The 13,298-nt window shown below is 37.0% G+C and overlaps 1 protein-coding gene across 4 annotated transcripts in view; it reads right to left on the minus strand.

Annotated features, from left to right (window-relative positions):
• The window catches only part of LOC408803 (tensin-1), a 247,322-nt gene that overhangs the window by 193,041 nt on the left and 40,983 nt on the right, over positions 1 to 13,298 (minus strand). The window contains exon 1 of one of the 4 annotated variants that reach the window (XM_026440248.1): positions 12,573 to 13,162. The exons of 1 other annotated variant lie outside the window; for it this stretch is intronic. In XM_026440248.1, the coding sequence (XP_026296033.1) occupies positions 12,573 to 12,634 (62 nt within the window). In that variant the 5' untranslated portion in view covers positions 12,635 to 13,162. Of the gene's footprint in view, positions 1 to 303; positions 1,289 to 12,572; positions 13,163 to 13,298 lie in introns of those variants that run through there. 2 more of the 4 variants (XM_026440249.1, XM_026440247.1) reach the window with 2 other exon arrangements.

Here is a 13,298-nt window from a genome sequence, read left to right on the forward strand (position 1 = left end):
ACGGCCACAATTTCGGCTGCGATTTATATTCCTCGTTTAACACGCCCTTTAAGAGTGGCCCTGTACGTTTACCTAATAATTCAACGAGATAATAAATTCCCTCGCCTCCCCTTCCTCGCGCTCTTCCGGGGAGAGGATAACAGCGAACGAACGAACGAACCGACCGACACTCCTCGAATCGAGTTTAATTGAGAGCAGAAAGAATACACACCGTTTTTTTTTTTTCGAATGCAGCCTAAAAATTCACGCGCGATTCGATTGGGAACAAAAGATGGGGGCGGTGTAGTGGTGGTGTAGGCCTACCTGCACACCGTTGAATATTTTCAGAGTGGCCTCGGGCATCTTGACAGCTACGTCCCCTGCCTCCTCCTCCTCCTTTCCACCCATGGATGTCCTCGATTATTCTATTCGCCGTTTTTAATTGCGTTTTATTTCGTTAATTGCTCGCCGTCTCGTTCGCCACCGATCAACCCCCTGTCTCTGAAGGCGCGACGTGGGCAAGTAATCGTCCTTTCCTCGCTCTCTCATCGTTACTCGAGTAAAAGAGAGAGAGAAAAAAAAAAGTGGCAACAGTCTATCTCACACTCGTCAATTTTAATTGTTCAATCGATCGATCGAGCCTCCCCCGTCGATGGAATTTTAACCATCTTTGAAATTAGAAATCGCTATCGCGCGATTTATTTTACACTTCGATCGTTGCAATTGTAAGATAAAACTGTTACCATGGTACAACATCGAATCCACGAGAAGATATAGAAATGGGTCTTCAATCTTTCTAAAAATAATTCCTTGAATTAAAAAAAAAAAAAAGAAACACCGATCTAAATTCGTCGAACGTTGGCGAAATCGTACACTTGCACATCGATCATCACGATCAAACTTTTTAAATCGACGAAACACTGGTTCACTTTTCTTCCGTTAAAAAGGGTCACGAAAAAAACGCACTTTACTGGACGATGGAGCAACGAGAGAGGAGGACGTCACCACTTTCACCGGTCACTTTTGCACAACGATTCGTTCAATTTCGCTGGCGGATAACGAGGGAGTAGCCGGCTGTGGTCGGTTTTCGCTGCGCGGTATGCACCGTGATCACTAATCACTGTCACTTTCGTCTAAACTACGCTCTGTATCCACGCTCTGCTGTACGCCGCGCACGCCGCATACGCGCGGCTCACTTTCGTGTCATTAATCCCCTCCTCCCCCTCCCCGGTGACCACGAAAACTAGTTTTCAAGAAACGCGTTGAAGCGTTTCGCAAGCGGGCCGGGGATACGTGGTCAAGTGAACAAGCTCACTTATCCCTTAGATACTTCGAAAACATCGAGTGTCGCCGCTAATCTATTTTCAATTAATCGATTCCGGTTATAAAATCGGGTGCGAGTGGTCGAATCGAGGAAATAAACGAGCTCGCGGTGCAAAATTTATCGTTTTACGCTCTCTCCTTCGGTTTTAGCCCTTAAATATCGTGAAATATCGAAATGTCGAGATCGATCTTTCTTTATTTTAGAGAGAGAGAGAAAATTTCGTTTCTCGAGAAAATTTATATAGTCGAATTACAGATTCGACGAAATTTTTATTACGTTTGATAATTATCACAATTATCCATAAATATTCGAAAATACTTTTCAAAACTGTTCGATAGAGAGAGAGAAGAGGTAGCGCGATTATTACCTCGTAATAAAATGTAATAAATTGTACATCGACGTTAAATATTTGCCACGTGTTTAAGGGCTAATTAAGATATCAAAAATCGAGCGGTATCGCGATTCTTAATCTTTCGACTCGTTCCACTCGGGGCAATGATTAAGAGTATAATATGGAGATAGAAAGGTTGGCACGGATTGCATCAGAGGCGAGGAAGGCAATGAATCACGGTACGAACGAAAATGGGCCGACACGGCTCCAAATTGCTCACGGTAGATGTGGTATCGGGACAAAAAGAAGGAAAAGAGAAAACACCTTCTCCCCGTGGCCGGTTCCGTTTGTTACGTTATCACACAGGTGAAATTGCAATCCCCGGCAACACGTTGGCCGGTGACTTCGCCTCGCTTACCGAACTCGGTCACGTTGCAACTGTTGACATTTTCGTGTTCCGAGTCTTGGGAGTCGTGACGAAGAATCTCGACGCAGGATGGCCGGGACGACGTTGTGCAAAACGTGAACAGCATTCGAGCCGGCCCCGATACATTTTGCAACCGAGAAGATATTAGCCAGTGCATCAATGAGATCGCACCTTTCCATCATCCGCTCGAGATCATTGTCGTCTTTGTTTCTCCCGATATTCTTTTTAATTTACGAATGAATTTTTCGATAATTCGAGGGACGAAATAAAAGAGGAGAACAAATACGAAGAATGATTTAGATCGATTTATGGAAGAATTGGCAAATGGCGAATTATTGTAGAAAATTAATTTATTTTTTTTTTAATTTACGAATGAATTTTTCGATAATTCGAGGGACGAAATAAAAGAGGAGAACAAATACGAAGAATGATTTAGATCGATTTATGGAAGAATTGGCAAATGGCGAATTATTGTAGAAAATTAATTTATTCTTTTTTTAATTTACGAATGAATTTTTCGATAATTCGAGGGAAATAAAAGAGGAGAACAAATACGAAGAATGATTTAGATCGATTTATGGAAGAATTGGCAAATGGCGAATTATTGTAGAAAATTAATTTATTTTTTTTTAATTTACGAATGAATTTTTATATTTGCGATCGATAATTCAAAATAAAAGAAGGGAATAGATACGAAGAATGATCGATTTATGGAAGAATTGGCGAATTATTGTAGAAAATGAATTTATTTTTTTTTAATTTACGAATGAATTTTTATATTTGCGATCGATTTTTATATTTTGATAATTCGAAATAAAAGAAGGGAACGAAGAATGATTTATTTATGAAAGAATGTTATAGACTTGAGAAAATTAATTAAAATAGGAAATATTTTCCTCGTGGCGAATGATTGATTGACGTAGCAAAAGGTGTAAATAAACGAAAGAGAAGTAAATCTTTATTATATCGAGTATAATCGCGAAGGGATGATTTTTGAACGAGAGAGAGAGAGAGAGACAAATATAAATATTCGTGAGATCGCGTTTTAATTGGTCGATACTCGTTTGATCGTTTGAATACTTGACAGAGTTTAATTAATTATCATTCATTTAATTAAGTATATAGCTTTGTACGAGTCGCATTGGATTATGGCATTAATTACGTTTAATTCAAATACGATTAGTTAATAATGACTCGTGCGATTCTATTTTATATTTCTCACGAGGAATGCAATTTCGATTGTCCCATCGAAAATTGTGCGTGCACGATTGTACATCAAAATTTATCCCCGACGAATCATCGTAATTTTGATCTATAATATTGGATTTTTAACCTATCTCTTACTTTCTAAGAAAGAGATATATTAATTCATAGATGGTTGAAATCATCAGACAAAAATTGTGTCTAAATAAACTTTATCGTTAATTGATTTTAATATTTTTGAATTGATTACTGTTCAATTTTTGTTTAGCTCGGACGTTTATTGCCATGCATGAATCTTCTCTTTATATAAGATTCACTGAAGAAGAATCATAAATTTTTACGAGACTTATATTCCTTTTATCAATGTACTTATAATTAATTGGCTATTAATATCTGTGGCAACGATTGTTCGAGAATGTAAGATATTCAATTTTTTTTTTTTTTTTCATTAAAACTTGTTGGATCGACTGATTGCACGATAATCAAACACCGTCAATTTCACTTTCGAAGCTGTGAAAGCGAAGAAGAAAGGTGTGTCACACGTCAACGATGCATATTATGCGTTCAATTAAATAATTCAATAAAACACTTTGAAAGAAAATTATAACGTAAAATTAGTAGTATATTTCCAACATTTTGTCGTGAAAAAATTACCACTGAACTTTATCCTTGATCGAATTGATTATACATTTTTAATACACTATCGTTATATTTATAAAAAAAAAAAAAACGAAAATAATATAATATAATTCAATTTTGAAAATTTCATCAATAATTTCTCGATATCCTTCTCACAAGAAATACCTACATTATCCTATTAACTTTCCCAAACAATCACGAATCTCGAACAGTTCAGACAAAAGAGAATCGCAAATTATCACGCGCTAATTACGAATGAAATAATTCTTCGAAGATTCGTCAATAAGATTTAATTGTACACTTATTAAGAAACCTTGGAAAGCACAAACGCACAAGCAACGGCGAGCTGTCACTTTTGTCATCGCGCGCGTAATAATATATTTTATCACTTAACCGAATAAAGGAATCTGCCGTCGATCGTGTTACACGCGCGAGCGAGCGAGCGCGCGCGCGCGCGTACGCACACGCACACACACTTAATTCTAGCACCATTAATCAAGATCAACCAATCCTTTCATTAAGTGTCCGCGAACGTCATTTAATTGTCTACTCATCCAGAAATACCCGGGCACGCATGCATTGTCGAGGAAGCCAACCCCGTCCGTCAATCTTGCGATGCCATTTGCATAATGATGCCTTTCATCGACGTCGCCCGACGAACACGAAAAAGGAAAGAAAAGAGAGAGAGAGAGGGAGAGAGAAAAAAAAAGAAAAAGAAAGAAAAATATCCTTCCGCTCTTTCATTAAATCCGCTTAATCACGTCGCTTATCAACAATCGTAAGTTTGTTTGATTCGTGCGCTTCTCTTTTTTTTTTCCCCTTCTTTTTTTTTTTTCACTCGAAAAAGAAGGAGGCGAACCACGATGCGTTGTTTTCAATCCACCTCCTCGCACCACGCACCTCCAACGAAACGAGGCCGATTTCCATTGATCGATGAACACGATCGATACCTTCTTCCAAGCACGATGAACGATTTATTAGAGGCACGAGCGATAGCGGGAACGTGATCACGACGAACACGCGCGTCGTCCTCCTCCTCCTCTTCCTGCACCGTTTCCAGAAGAGGGACGAAACGACAAATCCGCTTTCCACGTGAACACGTACACAGGCCGGGGCCCCCTGGATTTCTCGAGGATCGAGGGACGACCTTCGAGCGTTCACCCATTCACGTCCAGGATCGAAATCGATCGGGGAAAAAAATGGCGGGTCGCGCGATTCACCCCGCGGTCGAGGGCCGCGTTATCGACGCGGTGGACGCGCGTGCACGCGATCTCGCGTGCTGGTAAGTGGCGCAACGTGCGTAATAAGACACTGGCGGCAGGGCAGAGATCGGGCCGGTGGTTGCGCGCAGGGCCGCCTGCCTCTGTACTATGGGGACAGTGGACGGGTCCACACCGTGTTGCCTCGAGAGTCGAAGAGTCCCCGTGTGTCAGCCGCTCGCACACACGGCACACACACGCAGCAAGGTCGTCCCCGTCCAGCCTCCCGTGTACTCCCACCACCGCCGCCTCAATCATCCTACTTTCCTGGCCCCTGGGCCCCTTTTACTCCCACCGCGCCTCCTCGCTCCGCGACTAACCGATACCATTCGAATAGGAAAATTTCTCAATGGACGCGGATCCTGCACGAGTCTCCTTTTCCCTCCATTTTTTTTCTTTTTCCAACGAGTCGCCTGCTTCGTTCTTCTTCTTTTTCTTCTTTTTTCGTTTTCTATTTTTGAAAGAGGAGGTGGTCGTCCGTCGTCGCTCCATTCGATCGTGATTCTCCGACCTTGCGATTCAGGTTTGGTTTTGAGGCAGGATTTGAAAGAGGAAAATAATCTTCTGTTTTTTTTTGGAGGAGATCTGTTCGGGAGGATTCGATTCCTTCTAAATCTAATTTTTAACGAATCGAGGAATAATATTATAAATAAGTAAAAGTATTATTATTTTTAAACGAGAATTTGTAGATAGTATAATATTATGAATAAAAATATATATATGTATTTTCAAAATTATACGTATACATTATTTTATTTGAAAATTAAATAATATCGTAAAGTAGGTGACTTCCACGACACCCGGTACGCAGAAGGTTGATCGATTTCTAATATGCGTGCTCATAAGAAACCGCAAAGATGCGGTAAGATGGATGTACTTATATCGGTTACGAGGTAACAAAATGTAACAATAACCGACCATGTTTCATTTGCAGTCTTTAAATCATCGTAATCTTCGTTTTTTCCATTATTCAATCTCATTTTGTCACTTTGAAATATATTACTATCATCAATTTTATTACAAGGAACGCTCGATCATGCGTACTCGATATAACTTACGTAACTCGTTACTTTTTATCATTCGCTACGAATGATCTATCCAATCTATCGTTTGAACAGTAATTTATCGTTTCTCGTATTTCGTTATTCAATTTTATATTTAACTCCATGTAATCTTGTATTTTCTGTTTAATTTCGTTCTCGGAAAAATTATTGAAAAATAAGAAAATCGGTGACTTTTGATTAAACTTGGAGCTTGGATTTGGTAATTTTTCTTTATTCAATTTTATATTTAATGAAAATATAATCTTGTATTTTTCGTTTGGAGAAATTATTATATTGAAAAAGATGAATATCGGTGATTGAACTTGGAGCACAAATTTGATAATTTATCTTTATTCAATTTTATATTTAATAAAAATATAATTTTGTGTTTTTCGTTTGAAGAAATTATTGAAAAAGATCATTATTCAATTTTATATTTAATGAAAGTATAATTTTATATTTTCTGTTTAATTTCGTTTGGAAAAATTATTAGAAAAGATGAATATTGCTATGAATTTTGATGATTGAACTTGGAGCACAATTTCAAATTTGCTAATTTATCAATTTCATATTTAATGAAAATATAATCTTGTATTTTTCGTTTGGAGAAATTATTGAAAAAGATGAATATCGGTGACTTTTGGTGATTGAACTTGGAGCACAAATTTGATTATTTATCTTTATTCAATTTTATATTTAATAAAAGTATAATTTTGTATTTTCCATTTGAAGAAATTATTGAAAAAGATTGTTATTCAATTTTATATTTAATGGAAGTATAATCTTGTATTTTCTGTTTAATTTCGTTTGAAGAAATTATTGAAAAAGATGAATATCGGTGATTTCGGCCAATGAGCACAACCTCAAATTTGGCGATATTACGTATATACCGTATTACGAGAGAAGCTGGAATGGAAAGTAAAAATTGGCTTGGTCGGAACAATAGGAGAAAGCAGTAGGGGAAAAAAGAACATTTGCGTAACTGAAATAGTTGAATGGTTCGAGACCGGCCTTTATTCTCAACGATGCTCATCGAGGAGTGTTAAATTACGCGGACATTGTACAAGAACAATGTGCATTCCGTATGTCGGGAATTACTGGAATAATGGCTGGAATACTCCTCCTTGGCGAGAAGTATAAACGCAACAATGGTCGCACCGATGATAAAATTTTACAAAATTGCTTTATCCAATTCCGAGTCAAAAGAGCATGGCCAACGTTAAAAAAGAGAGAGAGAGAGAGAGGGAGGGAGAGGAAAAAAACGACATTCCATGGCGAGCGCCAAGGCTCGTGTACCGATATCACGTGGAAACGATTTACATTAATGGAAAATTAATCAAATTGCACGTGTTACACGCACTTTTATTAATCATTGAACTGGTTCAACGTGTTGCTGATATTACAGCATGTTATTACTTATGCATGCAACATTCAATTTTTGATAATGAAAAACAAAACTTACAACAACATGTTGTAATATGATATAAAAAAAAAAGAAAAGCACACGTGTAAAATATACGCTGTATCTTCTGAATTTCAATAAACGATAAAATATTAATTTGTTTACACTTGTTTACTGCACGCCATCTGGATTAATTAGTCTAATATATTTTGTACCAAACCAATCAAATGAAACGTATACGTTTCGATCATGCAAGATTAAGTTACCTGGCAAATTGTTGCATTGAAAATTTGAACGTGCCGTTAAATCGCAAGTTTACATTTTCGCTAGATAAAAGGAATCATCGTTGGAAATAAAAAGAAAAACAGCCTTCCAATTATAATAAACATGATGCATTAAAGGTTTTACAATCGAGTTAGATCATTTCTTCCACGCCACAACTTCATTCTCTCGCCGATAAATTCCTATGTAACGAAGCTAACCTTGTCCGCGTAATAAATATGAATATAAGCATCCCAACCAAGCCAAGAGTATCATGCCTTTCAACATCAATTTCCTATCGTTCACGCTCGATCTTTAATCTACCATAGAATAAGTGGATAAAGCCTTGTTAAAAATATTCCCAACGTTACATTCCTGATCACAGCCCAACCGTTCCACTCAAGAATACCCGATTCCTCAATTTTTCTCCTCGAACAATACTAAATCTCATAAAAAATTACGAATTGCTCGTCTTTTATGAGTTTGTCAAAGAGAACTCGATCAGCTATGTAAGTATTAAGAATTAAATAATTTCTTTCAGAAATCAGAGCAACGAGAAAAATGGGAAAATTGCGAAGTATAAATAATTTCTCGATCGAAATCAACCCTCGCGCTTTGATTAAAAATTTGATTAGCAAGCAGAGAGGTGGAGGTGAACGTTAACAAGGGATAGAACCGCGGTATATTCGATAGAAATTTCCTTTACGTGGAAGAATCTCGAGGGGAAGGAAAATGGAGGGGAACGAGTTTGGAGAAGAATGGATGGGCACGTTTCTTCGTTGAAAATTTGCGCGAGAGATGAAATCGCGCAATGTTTGAAATCCACGCCACGTGTAAGCGCAACATCTATTCTCGTTTAACACTCAGACACGGTGAAATCAATTACAATTATTATTCCCCTGCACGCTGAGGATGCAACGAGATTTACCGCGCATCCAGCCTTTGAAGCTCGGAGAGGAGATGGGCGAAGAGGTTGCGGCGTAAGAAGAATTTTTATGTCCCGAAAAAAGACAGAATCGTCTTTGGCCGATGTCGTGTCTGGATCCGCGCGACGGTATACCGACGGTTGCCCTCAAATGAAATATGTTCGATTTTGTAAAAATTTTCGAATACAAAATTCGCGGACGTATAACGAGAGGTCAGATTTGCATTCGAGTAATTACCAGGGATATTTACGATCGTGGTTGTAAATTGTAAAATTGAAAAATAAATTGTGGAAGAGGATAAAAAAGGGATAAATTGGATAAGATAAATAATAAGAATGCTCGATTGTTGGTAAAGGAAATCATTGAAAAATACAAAATAGAAAAATCAACGTAAAGTAAAATATTATCTTTTTAATCATTTTTTTGTTTCAATATTTCGACTTATTCGCAACTATGGATAATGTGAATTGAAAAAAAAATAATATCTCAAAAAAACCATTCTCTCTTTATGCTGATCGATTTCTATTGTAATAATTTCTAAGATCAACTTCCAAATCGATTACATTTTTTTAAACGAGTAGATAATTCATCACGCGAAAGATCAAGGCGAGTAAAATTCTGGAAATAGCGATACATAATATACTTTTACGAAAAAAGTGTGTGCTTTCAAGCGTTAAATTCGTGTTCCAGGAAAGTTCCGGTAATCAAAAGCTGTTTACTTTTCTCCAATCTTTCTCGTTAAAAAAAAGAAAAAAATGGTATTTTAAATACGCGCTTATGAATTCTATCGATTTCGACTGGCTTCGAAAATAAGTAACTTTTGAACAAACCGGATATCCCGGTGCTTATTTATTTTCATCGATCGTTACTCGCTACTTCCACGTATTTACAACCAGAGATATTAATTAGAAAGCTATCGAAGAATTTATTCGCGAAACTTCGCAAAACGTTTCCGATCCGGCGGTTATATCGTATACACACACACATATCTCGAGATAAACCAACTTAAATCCGCGGAGAGGATACTTCTTCTCGTTATTAATCTTCCCGCTACCCGTTGCAACGGATGAAGTTTTACGGCGCGAAGTAAAAAATATAGGGGAACAAGATCCTTATTCGCACGCACGCGGTACACCCGTGTGGGCGAGGAAGAAGAGCTTTCGCGAAGAGTATGAGGAAGTCGAAGTCAATGACTTCGAACGAACGATGGACGTTGCAGTGCTTTTTTTAGTTTTCGATTTCAAATTGATCGGTTGTCGAAAAGATAAGTTATCGTTACAGGTAGTAAGTTGAGTAAGGGAGCGAAGACACGCACAAGATTTATTATTACGCGTTATACATACATATTTTTTTTTCCTAATCTTAAAATTTGCCACGCTAATATATAAAATATCGTCCTTACTTTCTTTTCTAATTTGCACAAGTTTTAAACGTGTTTTCTTTTTCTTTTTTTTTTTTTGAAAAAAGTTCGAGTTTCCGTAATTTTTAATTGTGGTTGAAAGGTGCGGCAAAAATTAAACCGGCATCGAAAAGTGCATCGCTCGTTGGAGATGAGATATCGAAAACCGTTGCGATTGCCGATTGCACTTAACGGTTAATCCCATACCGCTTTAACCATCGGTGATCCTCCCTAAGTGTAACTGCACGCAAATGCGGATCGCATGCAACAGAGAAATTAAATAAACGCGTGTCGTTCCTTTTCGAAGTAAGGAGCTGGAAGGAACAAAACTCGTTCAACAAAATACAGCAAAACTTGAACGTATTTGTAAGATGGATAAATATTATAACGTTGAACGGGATGTGACAAAGTGTTTACACTTTTAAACATTTTTTTATATAGAATAATTTTCAAAGTTTTAAGGAAAAGACGAACGATAAAGTGACAAAGTATTAAATTTCGTATGATCAAAATCTCTATCATTCATACCCGTGTCTTAATCTACTCTAACGTAACACGAGACTATTTCTATCTTTGCTTAAGCTCTCTCAAAAACGTAACGCCTTCTATGAAAATTCTTGCACGAAAAATATTACGCGATCAATTTGATCGAGATATGCAATAAACGACGTTCGATCTCGAAGGTTCGTTTCAAATTACAGATAACGCGATAAGACGAAGGCGAGGAAGGGAAAAGGAGGTCCGTTTCTACGAGACATTTAACTTGGCCAATTACGTGAAATCCCGAAATTTATTCACTCCGTTTAATCTCCGCAGGGGGAAGAAAAAAAAGAAAAGAAAAGAGAAGAGAAGAAAAGAAACGGAGAAATATTTGAAAGAAAGGAGACCTCTCCAGTGGCGGCGATGTACCGATCCATTGAATTTCCAGACGGTGGTGGAGCACGCACGCACGCGTGTGTGCACGCTTGTTTCGTATAAATGCGCAAACTTAAGCGTAAATGCACGAGCATGTGCACGAGGCGTGCATGTACTCTCGATCGTTCCGCTCGGACCGTTCGAAAGAAGAAGAAAGGGCGATGGATGGGAAGGCGAGGAGGAGGAAGAGGAGGAATCGTACATGAAAATTACATACTCGGTGGGACCTGCACTTAAAAGGCCTCGAACGTATAACCGTGGCCAACTAAAAAGCTTGGTATACGTCAATGCCGGATCCGTGATATTTCGTAACCCCGTGCCCGCAGTCAAGTAGTCTCGCGACCGTTCCTTTTAATTGTAAATCGCGGACGAAAATTGTACAGGCGGCGGTTCCATACCTACGTGGAAACCTCGATCGAGTTCGCGCATATCGAGTCTTTGTTTCAAATTTCTAAAGAGAGGGGGAGGAGGAGGGAAGTTGGAAGGTATTTCCGTTCGTAGGAAATTTATTTCTGTTCGATTGATTTATTAAGTTTTGAGAAAGGGAGTGAATTAATATTTTTTCGAATAATATTTGTATTGGCAACAAAAGCGATATTTGAAACGATGGTATATCGTCGCTGAAACTTCGAGCGCGTGCTCTTTGTTTTAAATTTGTGAGAAATAAAAAGGATAAAAATTGAAAAATACTCATGTTCTTAGGAAATTAATTTTTGTTGAATCGATTCCTTGAATTTTGATTATCAGAGAGTAAAATAATATTTGAAAATCGTATTAGAATCGTATCGAAATTTGTGAAGAGAGGAAAGTTGAAAAGTATTCTTCTATTCTTATGAAAATAATTTCTGTTGGATCGATTTTTAAAATTTTGATTATCAAAGAGTAAAATAATATTTGAAAATCGTATTAGAATCGTATCGAATCTTTGTTTCAAATTTGTGAAGAGGCAAAAAATGGGATTCTTAGGAAATTAATTTTCTATTGAATCGATTCCTTAAATTTTGATTAGTAAGTTGAAAAGTATTCCTATTCTTATGAAAATAATTTCTGTTGAATCGATTCTTAAAATTTTGATTAGAGAATAAAATAATATTTAATCGTATTAGAATCGTATCGAAATTTGTGAAGAGAAGAAAGTTGACAAGTATTCTTCTATTCTTATGAAAATAATTTCTGTTGAATCGATTTTTAAAATTTTAATTATCAGAGAGTAAAATAATATTTGAATATTAGAATCGTATCTAAATTTGTGAAGAGAAGAAAGTTGAAAAATATTCCTATTCTTATGAAAATAATTTCTGTTGGATTGATTCTTAAAATTTTAATTATCAGAGAATAATTCAAAAATCGTATTAGATTCGTATCGAGTCTTTGTTTCAAATTTGTGAAGAAAGAATTAAAAAGGTAGAACTTAAACCTAAAATAAAAAGATAAAATAGTAAAATAAAGAATTGTGAATCTTACCTTAGCTGTGACGAATCTCTTCGAGAACGGTTCTGCCATAATAGGTAGACATCACTTCCCATCTGGTTACCAGTGTTTCCGGTATGTTTCACAAAAACGCTGGTCACGTTAATCGCAAAGAGAACGCACGTTTGACAACTTTTTCTTTACGCATTGCACAACACTGTATCACTTAATCGTCGTCGTTCGAGCTTCGTACACTTTTTCTAGCGATGTTTAAAATTACTCGCACAGATTCACCGCAGGTCTTTATTCCACGCGCCACTTTGCACACACATTTTTATCATCGATCCACTTTTCGAATTAATATTATAATAAACGAGAGATCTGTAACGCGATTGATCATTATCCCCCACGATTGAAAATATACGTGTAAATTATACAAGTTGAAAAATGAAGTGTGAATATAATGATACGCCGAAATGATCGAGCCACGTTTCTAGCCTAAGGCAGTGCGGAGAATGCTCACGTATACCGAGATATTTTGCACGCTAGGCAATGAATGGTAAACTGAATTCGACAACAAGCTCGAAAGGGGACAAGCGTGAAAAAGATTTAGATTGTAACTTGACAATTCAATCTGTTTACAATCTCGATATCGTAACAATTAACAAAGAGAAATAATTCAATTTCAAAGGGAAACAAAGGATGAATAATAAACGTGATAAAGTAAAAGTAAAATAAAAACATTGTGTAAAATTGTGTAGGTAAAAAAATTGAAGAGAA

This window comes from Apis mellifera, linkage group LG4 (genome assembly GCF_003254395.2).
Source record: "Apis mellifera strain DH4 linkage group LG4, Amel_HAv3.1, whole genome shotgun sequence".
Classification (NCBI taxonomy): domain Eukaryota; kingdom Metazoa; phylum Arthropoda; class Insecta; order Hymenoptera; family Apidae; genus Apis; species Apis mellifera.